This window comes from Aplysia californica, unplaced genomic scaffold (genome assembly GCF_000002075.1).
Source record: "Aplysia californica isolate F4 #8 unplaced genomic scaffold, AplCal3.0 scaffold00415, whole genome shotgun sequence".
NCBI classification, from domain to species: domain Eukaryota; kingdom Metazoa; phylum Mollusca; class Gastropoda; order Aplysiida; family Aplysiidae; genus Aplysia; species Aplysia californica.
Window position 1 is genome coordinate 115492 of NW_004797685.1, and position 19769 is coordinate 135260.

Genomic DNA, 19769 nt, shown 5'->3' on the forward strand with positions numbered 1-19769 from the left:
AACTTGTGTTTCGCACGCTCATATGACCTTAGCAGTTGCGAGCGCCGTAAAACCTTATACTACTACTACTACACCCTGTAATACTCCGTGTCTCTTTTCTCATGCATTCTTTCTTTGTTTCTCCTTGCTGTTTATACCAGCTACCATGTCCCTGTTCAAGAGGATCATCGGAAGAGGTCATTTGTTTTTTAGGGAGTTTTGCCTTTCTTTATATTTCTCATTTGTCACTCTTTTATGACAAAAAAGGTCCTCCTATAGGCTTGATGATTGGCAAGTCCTTATAGTTTCGATCTTGCATAGGAAACGCCAGATCAACTTCTGTGTGGGTGAATTTTTGTCGAACGTTTTCATCTTTCTGCTGGTATAGGATGTGTCAAAACAGCCCGTCGCCTGAGCAACTTAAATGTGTCGTTGCGTACGCAAATATTCAATGTAAAACTACATTCTTCTTCTAAAATCCGAGTCTGTGCTCTTCACTTTTGAACGAAAAAGATGAGGGTCTGATTCCCACATTGGGAAGTCTACTGTATCGAGTGTGCTCGTAATGTCCTGTCCTGAGCTGCATCCTAATGAGCCGGACATGTTGCACTCAGCCCGGGTTGGCCCTGGTAAGCAGGGTCGAAGAAGGTAAGGTCCTTCCTTGTCGAGGCGTGTGGCGATTTATTATTGCTGAGCTCTGACCCACCGTGACGTTTTTGGCTGCCACTGGCCATGCGTGGTTTTAGGTCAGAGCTGATAGTGTCAACAGTCTCAGACAGGTTCAAGAATTTAAGTACCTCAGAAGTATATTCACAGAGGATGGGCGACTGAACAGAGAAATTGAAACACGAGTACAAAAGGCCAATAATGTTAGTTACCAACTTACTCCACTAACGAAACATCCTAACATCCCCATGACAACAAAACTCAAAATGATCATCAAAATATTCATCCCAACACTCACCTATCAATACCAAACATGGACCACGAACAAGACATTAGAGCAACGAATTACATGTGAAATGCGATGCCTTAGAAAAGCAGTAAACAAGACCAGGCGAGACAAAATTAGAAATTCTTTTAATCCGAGAGATGGTGGACACAAATGATGTCATGATTCACATCCAGCACCAAAGAATCAAATGGTTCGTACATCTTCTACGATTACCAACACACCATCTTGCACAACATGCCTACATCCAAAAATTCGATGGCAACAAGGCTAGAGGGCGACCGAGAAAGACCTGGATAGATGGAGTCAGGGAAACATTAACCACCCACATCGTCCCCCTGACCCAAGCTCTCCGGCTGGCGACAGAGAGACGTTTCTTTCTTCCCGCGACACTCAAAAGGGTATAAGCGGCGGATAAAAGTAAAAAGCTGAGAATGTTGTGTGGATTCGTTGTAGACTCACTAAGACCTGAAGATGTAATATATAGGGATGAAAAAATGGGCAGAGTGCCGATACTGTTAAGCGAGTGAAAAGTAAGCTAAGGTTCATTGACAGTGTTATGCTTGGTGCTACGAAGCGCTGGTCGACAATTTTCGAAAAATGTTAATAGTGTTGTTTAAAAAATCGCTACCTCTTAATTTCAAAGTTCTCTCAGCTCATTGCCTAGTTTTGAGAAATTTGAGCTCAAATATTTTGAGTTTCACAACATGTCAAGCTTTTTCGAATGCTATTCTTTGAATATCTTGATGACGACTCCGATTAATTTCACGATTTTGATACAGGAGATAGAACATTTGGTTTCTGAACCGAAACAGCCAAAATTGTCTGATAGAACTTAATAATTTTGAGGTAGTTTAAGGTGAAGGCATGCTTTTAAAACGATTTTTTTTACTATGCGTTTTTAAATACTTCTACCATTATGACTTGTAAAATAAAACCAAGACGTGCTGTGAACTGACATGAAAACAACCAACTTGTGCTCTGCGCGACTGCGCGCTCGTGTGACATTAAAATGCAGTTGCGAATGCCATTAAACTTTTACGAAAACGAAGGTGTGCTCCTTTCGGTGAAAGATGAAGTCTTTAAGATTCGTTGAGTGATCTACCCTTACATCAGTGACTTCGTGCGTTCGCTATTCTTTTACGTAGATGACGCCCTCTTTGCTCCAACTGTGGGCGACTCCCAACAGCAGATAGTTCCCCGCCGTCAGAACTTCTGTGACACGAAGTGAAGTATTCTTTGGCTTGTGACGGTTCCTCAAAATACGCACTTTTTAATGTTTTTGAAACAAATTTCACAGTACAGTCACATCATAATGTCCTATTTTTAAAAGCGAACTTCAGACACCATTCAAAAAAGTATTTAAAATAGTTTTTTAATGTCTTTGTTGATGCACAAACACCATCCAAAATGTTCAGAACATCAGAAACACAGGTAAACATCGCAAACACAATAGCTACATCGCTCTCCAAGAACTCATCCAAAGCAAACTACAACACCACTTTCCAAAACATCAAAACTAACAGAACAACAACACCTAAACTTTCACTCAAACAAAAACATTGAAACCTACAACGAAGACCTCATACTAGACGAATGAGCATAATGCATCTCAGCCAGGGCAATTCAGCTCACGTTCCAGATGGCATCCCCAATCAGATTATTAGACACCTACCCACAGAAACATACACACTTCTTCTAAACGTATACAATGAGTGTCTTTCAGGAGTCATGGCGACTTTCCTTTGTCATTCCAATTCCCAAACCAAACATAGACCACACACGCACGCACACACACACACACGCACACACACACACGCACACACGCACACACACGCACACACACGCACACACGCACACACGCACACACGCACACACGCACACACACACACATTTCCAACTAAAACAGGTGAAAAGTTATTTTTACTCCTTGTTCAAAAATGTTTTCATGAACACTGCTCGATATTTCGAACTCATTTTCAGATATACAAATATGTTCACGCTTGAGTTGACAGTTTCTGCTAGGTATGATGAAGACCAAATGACAAGATAGAGATTAGGATAGGCACCATCAATACGGAAATTTGTGTCAAACAGCATATAGAAAAACAGGATCGTAGGAGGTAAGGAACACACGATGAAAATGACGGCAATGAAGGTCACCATCTTGACAACCTTTTGATCCTTGACCCCAACTCCTTCCGCTGCACGGTCACCCTTGGCAACAGTTGCCTGCCGCCATTTTGTTTTACTATTGAGTTTGACGACAAGCACGATGGTACAGCAGATGACGAAGACGAAAGAAAGCGTCGTAGTAAATACGCCTTGGGTGAGATACGTAATGGCTTCCAGCAGTTCTCTCTCGGCCGTGTACGTAGTTTTTAATACAGTAGCATTCACGGTGAAATCGAAAACCCATTCAAGTCTGCTTCCAAGGCAGAAGGGAATAAGTAAAATGGACATGGTGATGTAGATGGAGATAATGATTATCTTTGTCCTTACAGGTGTAATGATCGTCTTCACCTTCAGAGGGGCAGCGATACACAGACATCGCTCGAAGGTGATAAAGGCGGTGATAAAAGTCGCGATTTTGACAAAGAGGTAATGGGGCATGGCTCCTGTGAGGTGCATGATATCTCTGGGTTCAAAGGGTAACTTAGAGAGGTAAAACAGAGGGTTCACGCAAATGCTTATCCATATCATGGTCACCAGGGAGCACAGGTCAGACAGAGCGAGCCCTGAAATGATAAACAGTTCTAGGGATGGAAAAATGCAATACATAATTTTGACCCCCCCCCCCCCCCCGCTTTTTCCCTTGCAGGTTGGATAGCATGGCTGTGGAAACCTTCTGACATGAAAAGAGGCAAACTAAGTTTGAATTTTTTTTTTTAAATTTCAGTAAATCATCATCATCATCATCATCATCATCATCATCATCATCATCATCATCATCATCATCATCAAGGGCCAGTTCTATGACTGACATCGGCGATCATGGTTCTCCATTCTTTCTTTTACTCGGATGTTCTAAAAAAAAAACTACACAACCCTGATGTTTCCAAGTCACCCATCTGTTTAGGCTCTCCAAGTAGGTTGCTCTGGATCTACCACTGCCTCGTTTGCCTTCAATATTTTCAGTGAACGCTAAGTGTTCAGGCCTTTATGTCTATTCAAGTGTCCTAGAAACTGCATTAGAATGTGTCTTTTCCTGATTATTTTTATCAGCGAGGAGCTCACATGGGCTTCTTCGAGTGCTGCCTATTTTGATTTTTTTTCACCCCAAGTTTTCAGTGCTCTCTTAAGAAATCATATTTCTATTGCTTCTATTTTTTCACTGTCTGTAGTTATTGTCCAGCATTCACCGTCGTTTGGGGCCTTCATCATACATAGCATTTCAGAACTTTTATTTTGGTAGTCATTGAGGTGTTTATATTTTTCGGGATTGGGCTCATTCTACTAAAACTATCTTTAGCTATTGCAATTCTTCTACCTCGTTTTATTTTTGTGAAACATTGGCATTATGTGTAATTGTATCCCAATTTGGTTTGCAAATTCTTAGCAACAGCTAACCTTTATGTCTGGAGGCATTTCCCCAATCCACCAACCGCGGAGCGCTGGGTTGGGTGTGAAGACCCAGTACTGTTTCAGTAAATTGTGTGTAATCAAGTTTAATAAGACGATATATATTTTTTGTTAACCTGCTTTTCAACTTGCTACATTAACCCGCTTACGAAGATCCCAACATACCTACCAAAGTACTGTCTACCTGCTTATGTCCCCTCGTTACTTTTTTTAGCCCGATAAATTCATAGGCTAAAACTAACCTTAACAAAGACTGTTCCCAAGATTTCGTAACTGCACGGTGACATTAAATACGGTTCCAGTAAGGAACGGGAGAAGGGGTGCCACGTCCCTCATGACTCATTGGAGCTGAGGAAGATAGGACTGACGCGTACATTACATACACACCATCATACATCATTCACCGTTCCTCTTCATATTGGCAATCGACTGGCTGATGAAGGAAACCACCAGACGACACAAAAATGGTATACAGTGGACACCATGGACACAGTTGGACGATCTGGATTTTGCAGACGACTTGGCGCTCTGTCGCACACCCAGGAACAGATGCAAGCAACGACTTCAGTATTAAACAGCCTATCGGAGTCTGTTGGATTGAGGATCCACCCCGGAAAGTCAAAAGTCCTAAGGACAGATGCACAACAAAAGGAGCAGGTCACAATAGAAGGAAAGGCCCTAGAAAACGTTGAATCCTTCTGCTATCTTGGGAGCATAATTGACAGAGAGGGAGGAACAGGTGCTGAAATTAAGTCCCGCATTGGAAAAGCACAGGCTGCTTTCATATCTTTGGATAGGATTTGGAAGACCGGAGATATCTCACTTCGAACAAAGCTGGGGATTTTCAACTCAAACGTGAAGTCGGTCCCGTTGTATGGATGTGAGGCATGGAACGCATCACAGACTTGTGTAAAGAGAATCCAGGTTTTCTTGAACAGGTGTCTAAGAAAGTTACTGAGGATCAGATGGACAGACAGGGTTACCAATGTGGAAGTGTTAAGGAAAACAAGATAGATCCCAGTCAGAGATGAGACAGGAAGAAGGCGGTGGCGATGGATTGGACATACTCTCAGGAAGTCAGACAGCTGCATAACAAAGAAAGTTTTGGATTGGAACCCACAGGGCAAGAGATCAAGGGGAAGACCTCGTGGAACCTGGAGAAGAATCACAGAAATCGATGTACAGAAAAGTGGGAAGACATGGAACAACATCAAGAGGCTAGCCCAGGATAGAGAAAAGTGGAGGGTGGTTGTCCGTGGCCTATTCCCTGGTGCAGGGTGAGAAAGGCAATGACGATGATCATCATAGATCATCACTCACCTCCACCATCATATGTGTGAGGCAGCGTGGTGGAATCAGGCTCTCGTCAAAATAATCAAAGTGAAAAAACTTTCATTTTTCTGCAGGTTTGTGAATTTTTTATCAAATTTTTGTTTTTTGGCTCGACACCTTTCATGCTCATTAAAGAACTCATTTCTGTGTGAATTTTTCTGAAAAACGCTAACTAAAGGTTCAAAAAATGTAAATTTTCAGTTACCACGGACTCAAAAGTTAAGGAAATAACTAATCTTTGGCGGCCATTTTCTCATTAACTTTCCCTGAAAACAAGTGACCTCCACCTCCTTCATTTGCAAATATCTCGACTTGTATTCAAGATAAATGGATATTTTTAAAATCCAAATAAAGACAAGTGAACAAGCTTTCAGATTTCACCAATAACTCCACATGCCCCAAAATTGACGAGAGCCTGATTCCACCATGCTGCCTCACATATTTAAAAATCAGCTTTGCTCTCAGATCCTTGACATACATTTATATTCCTTAACTCTTTTATCTATAACAGTTAGAGGTTATAATAATTACGTACTATTTGACACTATCAAACCCACCTTTTCCCACTATTCAAATGACCTCAATCTCACAGAATGGGCAAGGGACAAAGAATAGGTCTGCAATCTTCACCGCTTTGAGATATTCGATCACCAAACTTGTTATATAGCAACTGTGTGTTTTGTTGTTCAGTTTTGAAACTGCACAGTGGTATGGAATTGGATTACCAGTCTTTTAAACACTTTTCACTTTTTGGGAAACTCACTTCTTTAGTATGGCGGTTAGGCGCTTCTCTGTGGCTCGAACAAAATGGGAGTTTGATTCATGTGTGGGGAGGACTTTTTATCAAGTATCTTCGTCTTCTTGCTTGGACGTTATATCCGTCTGAGCCCAGGCTGACCTCGACACTGTCAAATTATTCTGTTCCAATGCAGCAGCGCCCCTTTTAACAATTCATAAACGATTAGAATTCTAAAATTTCTTCAAAAATGGGGAAAATCGGGAATCTAAATCGCACACGAAAACCCCCCTGGATACAATATTCACTTGTGTGGGTTATTTAGGAGAGAAAGGTATTGTCGGCCGGCGATTTAGATGTACCAAACCCATGAATTTTGACCATTTTTAAAAAGCTGCAGCTACCTATTCTGTGGTACCGGTCATACGTGCTTGAGAAATAAATTGGTTGAAATGATATCCACTTCACTTAAGTGGGTAAGGTTTTTTCCAGGACTGTTAGAGAAACATATTAGTTGTAAGTAACTGTTGATCGGATTATTTTTGTCTCACCCATGAGGCTGATGTTCATGCTGTCTTGAAAGCCTTGTCTGACAAACACAACGATGTTGATGATGTTGGAGGCCACGCCAAACAGACTAACGAGACCACAGAGGACGACCCCGTTGACCACTTGGACAATGTACCACTGCTCGTCGCTTACGATGTCATAATGTGAAGGAGAAGGCGACGTCGTTATAGGCAAGCTGTCGTCGCGAGAGTCAGTCGAATTGTTTACCCACAGGTTTGAAAACGACATTCTGGGTAAGTGAGACGTTTGGGACATAGCTATCATTGTTACCTTTGCGCTGAGTTCATCCCCTATTTCAGACAGAGACCTTGATTTATATTCTCAGTACAAAGGAAACCAAAACTTAATCAAAGACAAAGAACCATCTTATAACAACATTCTTTCTTCGTGTTCATGGAATACACCCCGAACATTCCAACAGCTCTTTTTAATAAAGATGACGATTAAACCATTAAAGTTGAATAAAATTGGATGCATTTATTGTTGTAATAATATCTATGTTAAGTAATTATATTGAAAACGACTGGCCATTTATCTCTTTTAGCCTAGTTGAATTTGTTCAATTTTACTGAACGTCAGTGCTGAAGGTCTATTATAATAGATAGCATTCGTATAGCGCTAATTCCCGCTCAACAGCAAGCTCTATGCGCTTTACAATCTATTATATACCATTACCCCTTTATTTTAACTATTTGAGTAAACTTTCAGCACAGACTTGTAAAGATGTGTCACAGTCATCGTATTGACACTACTCCCTCCCTAAAAAAGGGGTAAATGCCTGGGTTTGACAGATTCAAATACTACGTTTTGTTATGTCTGGCTGCGTCCCCGTGCGTTTATTACCATAACTTGGGGGGGGGGGGTGTTCTAATGCATCTTAACATGAGTTGACCTTTAGAAACATGCTAACGGATGTGTTAAATCTTTTGTCAATAAGTAGCCTAAGTCGACCCGCAGTCGCTATGACAGACACAGCGTACGTTTGATCGTCGATTTGAGCTCACTTTGTCATGATCATTTGTCTGTCAATAATTATTCCTCTCGCGCGCTAAATTTGTCGGATTTTGTCTCGCTTAGTCGGATTTTTCTATTTTATTTTTTTGTGTTTTCATGATATTTCGATCCCGTAGGCCCTCGATTGTAGTCAGACTCAGACGGGTGTTAAAATAGCGCGAAATGACATACATTATTAGTAGTTGTAAAAGATGGACCATTTGACAATGAGAATGACAATCTTTATTCATCTCACAGAGAGGAATTTGTCTTGGTCGTTTACAGTGGCAGCGGACGATACAAAGGTAAGGTACACTCACGCATACGTACAACAAAACAGGACATTGGTAAATACATATAGTCTGCATGTTTTACGAGCTGAAACAACCCCCACTCCATAAAACATTCTCTCTCTCTCTCCCTCTTTTTATTTCTCTTTCTCTTTCTTTCTCCCTCTCTCTCTCTCTCTCTCTCTCTCTCCTCTCTCTCCTCTCTCTCTTTCTCTCTCTCTCTCTCTCTCTCTCTCTCTCTCTCTCTCTCTCTCTCTCCCTCCCTCTCCCTTTCCCTCCATCGGTCGTTGATATATAAAGAGACCCACTACCCCGTCTGTAGGAGGTGAAACCTCCCCAATGACGAAGTGCCGCACACGCACCCCCTACCCTCTAGGATTCGGTTGCGACACCTAGATCTACTTTGGTGTATCATTCTCTTCTCCTTCCTTCTTTCTATTTCTATCTTTTCTTACACGCCAACCTCATGTGGAGCCCCCCCCCCCCCCCCAGTGGGTCGGGGAGATATAAATAGACCCACTGCTTCGTCTGCAGAAGGTGCAACCCCTTCAAAGGCGGAGGGTCGCACAAGGACCCCAACCCTCTGGGATCCGTGTGCGACACTCACTTTGGTGTATCTTCCTCTTCTCCTTCCTTCCTTCTTTCTTTCTTCTTCTATCTTTCCTACCACCGCTGACCTCATGTGCAGCAAAAAGAGAGGTCACCCATCCCACAGAGTGGGCGCCTCGTTGACCATGAGGTGCGACCCGTGCGGAGGACTGTCCCTCGCCAACACACCTCTTTGGCCCTGGTTTTCCTCTTAGACGGGAGGGTGGCACGGCATGCCACTCAATCGGTTGAGAGCTGAAACCCCATCAAGCCCTGGGTCAATCTTGACGGGAGGCTCTCGTACTTTCTCGTTGAGAGTATAGCTCCGGGGTAGCCCTGGCACAGCTCTGGTTATCCGAGCTATGTGTCCCCTTGTTGGGCTCTGTGGCGGGCAGGGAGCCCCGGAGTCGAATCAAATAGAAAACTCTTATGGATTCAAAAAACCCAAAAGACCCTTCCCCAGCTCCCAACGTAAAGAAGTCTCGGCTCGCGGAAGCCGGTGCGGCCGCCGAGCCGAGCAAAAGCTCAAAAAAAGGTAAAAGGACCTTTACCGATGCCTCTTTCCTCCCTCCTCCCAAGGAGCTTCTGAGGCAACCGTACGTGGCCATCTCCAGTACCAAAGACGCACAGAGAAGAATTACCGATCTCAACCTCTTTAAGACGGGAGATGCACTACGGAAAGTTCTGGGATACATTCCCACATGTGTACAGAAACTTTCCTGTGGTACACTCCTTGTCAAGTGTGCAACCGAGATCGAAGTGACCAAACTCCTGGATACCACGACCTTCGGCGGTATTCAATGTAAGTCAGAGCACTACCAAAAATTTAACCGCTCGAAGGGTGTGGTCCGCAGCCATGAGCATGGAAGAGATTGTGGAGCACTGTGAGGGAGTGGTCGAAGCCCCCCCGGATTACTCTTCGGCGGGGGGAGACTACTATCGAGACGAACACGATTGTCCTAACATTCGAATCGTGTCGCCCTCCAGCCACCATTCGGGCATCTTACTTGATACTCGACGTAAGACCCTATGTGCCGAACCCTCTGCGCTGTTTCAAGTGTCAGAAGTTCGGCCATACCAGTCACGGTGCCGTCACGCAGCCGTGTGTCCTCGTTGTGGCAAGACCGGGCATCCTGAGAAGGAATGCAAGGCTAGTCCTTGTTGCCCCAATTGCCACGGCCAGCACACAGCTTTCAGCAAGGAGTGCCCGACTTGGCTCCAAGAACGCGCCATCCAAGAATACAAGGCGCGAAATGGCTGCTCCTTCCAAGAGGCCCGTAAGGTTGTCTGCCCGCCAATCACAACCCCAGTCATTGGCCGGTCATATTCAAAGGCAACCCAGATGGTCACGAGGTCGGCAAGTAATTCTACTGCCGACCTCCCAAAGCCTGCGGTCAACAGGCAAGTCTCTGCGCCAAAGATCACCAAAAATAAAAAGCCCGCTACTATCCCTGTGCCCCTTTGAGGTGCCACTCTCTAACAGCTATGGGGTTCTAGGGGAGGACGGGGAGGACTCTTCCTCCGCCCCCTCTTCTCCCCCTCACCCCTCTTCTATCATTTCTTCTTCTTCTTCTTCTTCCACCTCTCAGCCCATCCCTCTGATGGAGTGTGAGGTGGGGGCCTTCTCCCCTCCCCCAGCCCCCTTCCCCCCTTCCCAGCCCCCTCGGTCTACTCCACCTCCCCCTACCCCTCCAGCAGACAAACCCCTGCCTATGGAGGAAGACAGCTCCGACCCCCCTCCCCGGCCTGACCCGGGGAGGGGCGGAGTCTGTCACTCTTCCAAATCCCCCACTAGACCGCCGTCCAATCCAGGACGGCAACCTAGAAAACACTCTGCCTCCCCCGTAAGGAGGAGTCAGAGTGCTTCTTCGAAGCCGGGGCCTTTGAGCTCCAAACAAAAACCTAAAAAATCATAATGGCGGTCCTGCAATGGAATGCCGGCGGAATCCGACCTTCCATTGCAGAATTGCAACATTTACAGGCCACACTGTGCCCACGGGTGGCCTGTATTCAAGAAACAAAATTCGCCCCGGCTTCAACCATAGACTTAAGAGGATTTACTGCGTACCATCACATTCACACGCAGAACCAGATTGCTTCCGGTGGTACCACCATCTACACCGACAACCACACACTCCACAGACAAGTACATCTTAAGACGACCCTCCAGGCTATTGCCGTACGGGTCACCCTGCACAGACCAATCATGATCTGCTCAGTTTACATCCCACCAACTTACCCCCTCAAAATAACCCAACTAAATGACTTAAAATCTCAGCTCCCAAAACTTTTTATTTTGCTAGGTGATTTAGTTAGCCAGTCGTGAAGTGAACTTTCGCAGAGGTGAACAACTTGTGTTTCGCGCGCTCATATGACCTTAGCAGTTGCGAGCGCCGTAAAACCTTATACTATACTTATACTACTTACTTCATGTGGAGCAAAACTAGAGGTCAACCATCCCTCAGAGTGGGTGCCTCGTTGACCGTGAGGTGCGACCCGTGCGGAGGGAAACCGGGTACCTGGAGGTTGAGGTGAGATCAGTCTGCAGACTGTCCCTCGCCGACACACTTCTTTGGTCCAGGTTCCCCTTAGTCGGGAGGGTGGCACGGCCCAAGCCACTCTATCGGTTGGGAGCTGGAACCCGTTATTGCCATGGGTCAATCTTGACGGGAGGGTCTTGTACACTCTCGTGGAGAGTATAACTCCGGGTAGCCCTGGCACAGCTCCGGCTATCCGAGCAATGAACTTCCGTCTTATCATCATTCATTTTTAAGTCTGCTTTTTATGTCATCCAGTTTTTTACATCAACAATGCATTTTTCCATGCTGGTAACTGGACAATTGAAATTTGCTGGTAAAACTGACGTGTGCAGCTGAGAGTGCCATCTGCGTACGTGAGGTAGTTAACATCGTGCTTCCTAATTATTGAACCTAAAGTTTTTTCACCATCAATGATTTATTTAAAGAGGCACCAGCCATCCATGTCCAGGTGCTGTTTTAGCCCCCTAAAGTTTTTGTATATAGTGTGTATAACAGTGGTCCGAGCACGGACCTCTGGGGCGCCCCAAATTGAAAGCTGAAAATGGATGACATTTCACAATTTACAAGTACAGACTGTGTACGATTAGACAAATAGGACTCAAACCATTCAAGAACAGTCCCAGATAGGCTGAAGCTATGGCCTAACCTCCTTATCAAAATTGAATGATCAATGATATCAACAAATGCAGCACTTAGGCTAGAAAAGCAAGAACAGACACTTTGCCTTCGAGTGCTTCACAAAGGTCACTCTGCTTAAAAATGCAGTCTCTGAGTTATGAAACGCTCTGTAGGCCGACTGATAACATTCTAAAATATTATTTTTTTCAAGATGTGCTCTTAATTTTTTTTTAAAGATTTTAGACAAAACTGGAAGGTTAGAGACCGGCCTATAGGTCTTAAACTCATGCTGGGATAATGACTGTTTAGTAGAGGTGTTACTTTACGACTGCGTGCCTAAAACGCGAATGCACTGCTTCCGAAAGGAGTGAATCATGAATAATAGCCGTTACAACATCAATAACAACGTCAAGATGGTTGCCCAAAAAAGGTGTCGGGATAGGTCAAGGCAGTAGTACTTTGGTGGTGATGACAGTATGTTCTCTTTCACTGAGTCCCGTGGTACAGGTTTAAAATTACATAGGAGGTTCCCTTGGAACTCCTCGAATTCAGGTGCAGATGAACCAAATTTATCCAATGTGTAATCAGATTTTTATGTTCTGTAAATCATTTTGAAGTTATTGGCAAGTGACAAGATAAGCCGGTTAAGCCTGCATCGTTACACAAAGGCTGTCGTAGATGGAACGCACTGAACTGTATTCAGAAAATCCCCACGTTGAAACCGTCGGTTCGCCCTCCCGATTTAACTTTTTTTTCTCGCAGTTTTTTGGCATTGTAGACCCTAGAAAAATTTTATGTAATGTAAAAGAAATAGGACTATTTAATAGAATATGAAAAAATATATTTATCGTTATCGGTGTATATATATACACTGAAATTAATATTGTATATACAAGTCTTCACCATATTTTCAAAAATTTTAAAATAAATGTCTGTCCGTCATTTAGCATAATGAGAAAAGTGTGACCGTGTGCGGTTGCGAGCTCCGAAAGACTCTTACTAAAACACGTCTGATTTTGTTGCGGTGAAACCTATTGGTGCTTAAATGACCAAAAATGTGTCGATAGTGCCGTAAAACATCAATCGCAGTTTTTCGTCCTCATAAGCGGTCCTCCCGCCAGGTTTGCCTTTCCATTCCGAACCAGCAGTTTGGAATGTATATGTGCAGGGGGCCTAATCCAATCGGGAAGACGGCTGCATCAGCCTGGGCAAAGATACCAGCGAAATTTGCTCGGTGGGTCAAGATGGCCTTTTCATGTTAATATTTGAAACAGTTCTTTGAATGTTCTCCCTTCTGGCAATTTGGGAACCGGGGAATTGACGAGCATGATTCCTCTGAGTGACCCTCCTTACACCACAGGGAGGGCAAACAGCATTTCGCCGGCATTTTAGTTTTGTATGTTCTAAGCGCTGACAATTAAAGCAACACATCGGGCTAGGTGTATATGGTCTAATCTCGAGTTCTGAGTGTTCAAGCAACAGTTTTGTCGGTGGTTTTGGACAGACAATCGACAATATCCAAGTGTTGGCGCGGATTTATTTTCCTTTTCGCCGCACTACGACACGACGAGCGTGGTTGACACCTTCAAGTTCAAGTACCATTTCTTCCTCCGTACAGCCGTCTAGGTCACGGCTCTTTACAACACCCCTGGAAGTACTGAGACTCCTGTGGCTACACTTACAGTAGGGTTATCCTCGAATGACGTTCATTTCCGTATCAAAAGGAAGTCGGCCACTTTGGCAAGGTCCACAAAGAAGTTACAAGATCCCTGAGGGGAGACTTTCTTTGGTTTTGGGATGATGCTGCATGCTCTAAATGCTTTACCAGTGGCAAAGGCACTTAGCAATGTTACTGTTTTTTGTTTGTTCAGCTGAGGAGATCACCAAGTAAGATGACCATCCTAGCGTCGTCCGTTTAGGCGCTTATTTTCTCCCCTAAGTTTTTTTTTTCGTTTAACCTGGCCAGGAATCGCACCCATTCCTCCTGACAAGTACTTTCTGGGAACTGGTATGGGGAAGGGGGACGGGGCGTGTGTTTGTTTGTTTCCAAATGTTTTATAACATTTATCTCCAGGGCTCCCCATCCGCCACCGTGTCCAACAAGGGGACACCGCTCGTAAATCCAGAGCTGTCTTGCCTTCTGACCAAGATTAACCAAAAACCTGTTTTATTAATCCATCATAATCGATTGAGTGCAGTAGGCTGCTACACTCGTCCACCTAAACCGAAACCAGGACCAAAGTGGTGTGTTGGTGAGGGAAGCCACACCTCAGCCATCATGATCCCCTTCTCCGGTTGTACGGGTCGCATCCCAAAGTCATCAGGGTGCCTCACGTTGTGGGGTTTTGAATCTTTTTTTGCAGGACCGGACCTACTACGTCCGTCAGATCGGACAGAGAGGTAGATGGACAGAAGAAGACATAGCAAGAACGGACAAAAGATGGCACCCTCATCGCCAAAGAGCTAGTGACATACAAGTGGCATCCCATCAGAGGGGCAATGGCAAACCCTGATGATGGGATAGGAAAAAAAGAGAGAAGGAAGAAGGCAGAAGACAGACAATACACCAGGGTAAATGTCACCCATACGCACCTGAGTGTAGATGTAAATGGTACCAGCTGGTGTCTTTGTGTGCGTGTACTTGTGTGTGTGTGTGTATGTGTCTTTGTGTGCGTGTTCTTGTGTGTGTGTGTGTGTGTGTGTGTGTGTATGAGAGAGAGAGAGAGAGAGAGAGAGAGAGAGAGAGAGAGAGAGAGAGAGAGAGAGTGTGTGTGTATGTGTGTGTGTGTGTGTGTGTGTGTGTAATAATAATAATTTAAAAAATAAAAATAAAATATATAAATAAATGACACTTTTAATTTATCCCAAAGGGGCACTTTGGCTTACAATGGCCTACACAAATATCGTAAATAAATACACAATTATAAATACATACATACACATACATAAATACATGCACACATACATCCATATGTGTGCTAGCATCAGAACAATAAGCATATAGATTATCTTATCTTAAAACTATGTATTGTTATTTCTTTGTTCATTATTAAAAAGACATTTTCTCTAAAGGTGAACAGTTATTTTTCCTCCTTGTTCAAAAGGGTTTTCATAAACACAGCTCGGTATTTCGAACTCATTTTCAGATACACAAATATGTTCACGCTGGAGTTGACAGTTTCTGTTAGGAATGATAAACACCATATTGTAGAATAGAGATTGGGATAGGCACCATCAATACGGAAATTTGTGTCAAACAGCATATAGAAAAACAGGAGCGTCGGAGGTACGGAACAGACAATAAAAATGACGGCAATGAAGGTCACCATTTTGACAACCTTTTGATCCTTGACCCCAACTCCTTCCGCTGCACGGTCACCCTTGGCAACAGTGGCCTGCCGCCATTTTGTTTTACTATTGAGTTTGACGATAAGCACGATGGTACAGCAGATGACGAAGACGAAAGAAAGCGTTGTAGTAAATACGCCTTGGGTGAGATACGTAATGGCTTCCAGCAGTTCTCTCTCGGCCGTGTACGTAGTTTTTAATACAGTGGCATTCACGGTGAAATCGAAAACCCACTCAAGTCTGCTTCCAAGGCAGAAGGGAATAAGCAAAATCGACATGGTGATGTAGATGGAGACAATGATTACCTTTGTCCTTGCAGGTGTGATGATCATTTTCACCTTCAGAGGGGCAGCGATACACAGACATCGCTCGAAGGTGATAAAGGCGGTGATAAAAGTCGCGATTTTGACAAAGAGGTAACGGGGCATGGCTCCCGTGAGGTGCATGATATCCCTGGGTTCAAAGGGCAGTTCAGAGAGGTAGAACAGCGGGTTCACGCAGATGCTTAGCCATATCGTGGTCACCATGGAGCACAGGTCAGACACAGCGAGCCCTGAAATGATAAACAGTTTACGGAGTGGAAAAATGAATACATAGTTATCCCCCCCCCTCCACTTTTTCCCTCGCAAGTTGGGTGACAAGGCTGTGGATACCCTGAGACATGAAAAGAGTCAAACCAAGCTAGAATAAAATTTTGCATTTTCTCAAGTAAATCACAATCTGCTACAGACATCGGCGATCATGGTTCTCCATTCATTTCCTTGCTCGGATGTGTTTTTTTAAAGCTACATTATACTGATCTTTCCAGGTTACCTGTAATATCTGAAATATGTTTCGTAGGCAATAACTGTGTTTGGTTCACTATCGTTAATTACCGTAGTTATGTCTCCTTGTGTCATGTGGTCGGTTCCTGATTTCTGTGTACGATTGCTGTGATGGGACTATCCATGTGTATCAAAACTATAATGAAGAATCACATATTTGGCGACGTGGATTAAACTTGTCAAGTGATTAAAGATTAATGTTATGCAGTTATTTCTTCACTCCTATGAGCAGTAACCTGTCCTGATCGGGTTAGCTCTACTTTGAGCACAGTAAAAAAAACAATACATACAGCCGCCATGACACTGTTTGGCAGAATTGATGAATGCGTGCCTTCGAAAGAAAAGTTTTCAGACTATGAAGAAAAATTAAAGTTTTTCTTTTAGGCTAATTCTGTTGATGATTCCAAGCAACGAGCAATATTTTTTGCAGTGATTGGTGCACAGCATTTTAGATTACGAAAGAACTTTTGCATGCCCCACACCATCACATATAGGAACTGTATGCATAGCTACGCAATCATCATGAGCCTCCACCTCCTAAATTGCTCCGGCGAGCTACTTTTGAAGCTAGAACACGCCAAACAGGTGAGCCTGTTCAAAACTTCATAGCATAACTAAGAAAGTTAGTTGACCCCTGCGAATCTGGAGCTCAACTCTGAGGAATTTGTACGCGGCATTAATAACGAAAGTGTTCAACATATTAAATTGCTCGCAAAACAGACTTGACACTCCATGATGCTATTGAGGTAGCAGTGACTACAATTGCGGCAGCAGAAGCAGCTAGAGAGCTTCAACTTCAGACAGGCATAGAAATGACACAACTCTAAACATTTCCAAGTCTCAACGTAAACCATCTCACAACCCGTGAAGCCGTTGTGGTGGTCCTCACGCCTCACATGCTTGCAAGTTTAAAAATGAAAAGTGTTTTAATTGTTCTAAAGCAGGTCACAATTCAAACATGTATAGATGTAAGCCAAATTCAACAAAGTTTGGGCCAGCAGCGCGGTGAAACAAAGCAAGATGGCAGAGCAAATCACAAAAACACAAGTCATACGTACAAGATGAACCTGATGATGACAACTTCCATGTTTTTACCATGAGTGACTCAAGGTCTACAGCCAGACTCATTGATGTGGAGCTAATTGTCAACAATAACCCAGTCAAATTTCAGGTCGACACCGGTGCATCTCTGTCAATGATGACTTGAAATGACTTTCATCATTTCAAACTTCATGCCCTTCACAAGTCGAACAAAGCCCTCAACACTCACACAGGCCGAGCAGTTGAAATTGTTGACGAAACCAATGCGGAAGTTCTCTTCAATAGTCATCGGAAAGGGTCACCTCTTACCATCGCCAGGGGATAGGGTCCCTCGTTACTTGACAGCGACTGGCTATCGTAAATTAAGTTAGATTAGAACTCCATCTTCACCCTCAAGGTACCAAATGGCCTAACACGTGTGTTACAGGAAGATCAAAGTGTGTTTGATGAAAGCGGCCTACTCAACGATCATGTTGTGAAACTACATCTTAAAGAAAACGCTGTCCCAAAGTATTGTAAAACTCGACAGCCCCCCCCCCCCTCCTCCTCGATGAGAGATGGCATTGAAGAAGAACTTACACGCCTGAAATCGGCTGGTATTATTCATAAAGTCTCTTTCTCTGATTGGGCAACATCTATTGTGCCAGTGCTGAAACGCAATAACACAGTGTGCATATCAGGAGACTATAAGGTGACGGTGAATAGAGTTATCCATGAAGAAAAATATCCAATTTCACGTATTGAAGACCTTACAGCAAAACTATCTGGTGGAGAGAAGTTTTCAAAAATTGACTTTTCTCACGCTTACACCCAACTCCAGTTAGATCCAGAGTCAAGAAAACACACAGATCAACACTCACAAAGGTCTTTATGAATACCAGAGATTGTGCTTTGGAATAATCTTCAAGCCCCAGTACTTTTCGAAGAGTGATGACCGTTTATTCCAGGACATCCCAAACACGTGTGTTTATTTTGATGATCTGTGTATGACCGGGGGCCAACGACACAGATCACCTTGAGACACTGAGCAAGGTACTATCAGTGTGTTAGGAAAAAGTCCTTCTCGCCAACAAAGACAAATGTAAGTTCCTTCAGAATGAAGACACTTCCTTTGTTTTCGTCTTAACAAACATGGACTCCAGCCACAGCAGAAAAAGATCAGAGCCATCAAGGATGCTCCAGCACCGCAGAACATGCAGCAGTTGAAATCATTCTTGGGTCTTAACTACTACTATTCAAGCTTCATCGACAACTTGTCTCAACGCCTGGCCCCACTTTATGCTTTAATCACCAAGAATGCCCGATGGCAATGGGGGCGCGCACAGATTCAAGCGTTCAATGGTGCTAAGCTGCTCCTTTCATCGAATTCTATTTTGGTGCATTTTGATCCTTCAAAAAAGATCATTCTTACTTGTGACGCCTCACCTGATGGTGTTGGCGCAGTTCTGTCTCATGTGGATAGTGTTGGTGAAAAGCTGATTGCTTATGCAAGTCGATTTCTCAATCCAGCTGAAAAGAAATATTCACAGTTGGATAAGGAAGCCTTATCTGTAGTATTTGGAGTTGGGACATTTCATAAATACATTTTTGGTCAAGAAATAACCATTGTGACCGATCACAAACCTCTGTTAGGATCTTTTGGTGACGCTAAACCAATCCCGGAGCACGCATCTGCTCGTACGGTGGGAAAAGACATTATCAGCGTACCACTACCACTTGGAGTATCGCGCGGGGCCACAGAATAACGCTGATGCATTCAGTAGACTCCCACTGCCAAAACAAACAGCTGTTCCTTATGTGCCTGAAGAAATAGACTTTTGTTTGATTTGATTGACAAAACACCACTTGACGTTGACAAACTAGCAACAGGGATAAAAACTTACCCTGTACTAAGAGACAAGTGTTTCATTTTTCAATGAATGGTTAGCATGACAATAAACTTGACTGCGACAGTCCTCTTAGAACTTTCAAAGCTTGAAAAAGTGAGATAAGCATCGAAAGAGGTTGCCTATTATGAGGACCAAGAGCCATAATTCCTCAATCACTTCAAAGTGATGTTCTAGAGTTACTTCATGATTCCCATGTAGGGATGACTAAAATGAAAGTATTGTCAAGATCCAGGGTTTTGGGGTCAAAATTAGACTCTGACTTAGAATAATCTGTCGAAGCGTGCTATCAATGTCAATTGCATGCCAAAAAGCCAGCCAAAGCTCCCTTACACTATTGGGAACGGTCAACAGATCCTTGGGATCGCTTACACATGGACTTTTCAGGTCCATTTATGGGACAAATGTTTCTGGCCATTGTAGATGCCCCCTCTTAGCGGCTAGATGTGAGAATAATGTTAGACATTAAAGCCAATCAAACAATCATTGA

The 19769-nt window shown here is 43.7% G+C and overlaps 2 protein-coding genes across 2 annotated transcripts; both read right to left on the minus strand.

Annotated features, from left to right (window-relative positions):
- Positions 1-2854: 2854 nt before the first annotated feature.
- Positions 2855-8603, minus strand: LOC101858567 (thyrotropin-releasing hormone receptor-like). The gene is made up of 2 exons (XM_005104330.2): positions 7133-8603; positions 2855-3669 (listed from the first exon to the last, which is right to left on the minus strand). The coding sequence occupies exons 1-2, from the start codon at positions 7413-7415 to the stop codon at positions 2855-2857; spliced, it is 1098 nt and encodes a 365-aa protein (XP_005104387.2). The 5' UTR covers positions 7416-8603.
- A 6508-nt stretch (positions 8604-15111) lies between these two features.
- On the minus strand, positions 15112-17682 carry LOC101858799 (probable G-protein coupled receptor 139). The gene is made up of 3 exons (XM_035971308.1): positions 17623-17682; positions 17113-17251; positions 15112-16081 (listed from the first exon to the last, which is right to left on the minus strand). Exons 1-3 carry the CDS (start codon positions 17680-17682, stop codon positions 15261-15263), a joined length of 1020 nt encoding a protein of 339 aa, XP_035827201.1. The 3' UTR covers positions 15112-15260.
- Positions 17683-19769: the final 2087 nt, after the last annotated feature.

Coding starts and splice junctions, on each gene's coding strand:
- LOC101858567 (XM_005104330.2), bottom strand. CDS start 7,415: ATGATAGCTATGTCCCAAACGTCTCACTTACCCAGAATGTCGTTTTCA. Junction 3,670..7,132: donor CATGAACATCAGCCTCATGG/GTGAGACAAAAA, acceptor TTATCATTTCAG/GGCTCGCTCTGTCTGACCTG.
- LOC101858799 (XM_035971308.1), bottom strand. CDS start 17,682: ATGACTATTGAAGAGAACTTCCGCATTGGTTTCGTCAACAATTTCAAC. Junction 17,252..17,622: donor ATTTCAACTGCTCGGCCTGT/GTGAGTGTTGAG, acceptor TAAACTTGCAAG/CATGTGAGGCGTGAGGACCA. Junction 16,082..17,112: donor CTGCTTCTGCTGCCGCAATT/GTAGTCACTGCT, acceptor TTATCATTTCAG/GGCTCGCTGTGTCTGACCTG.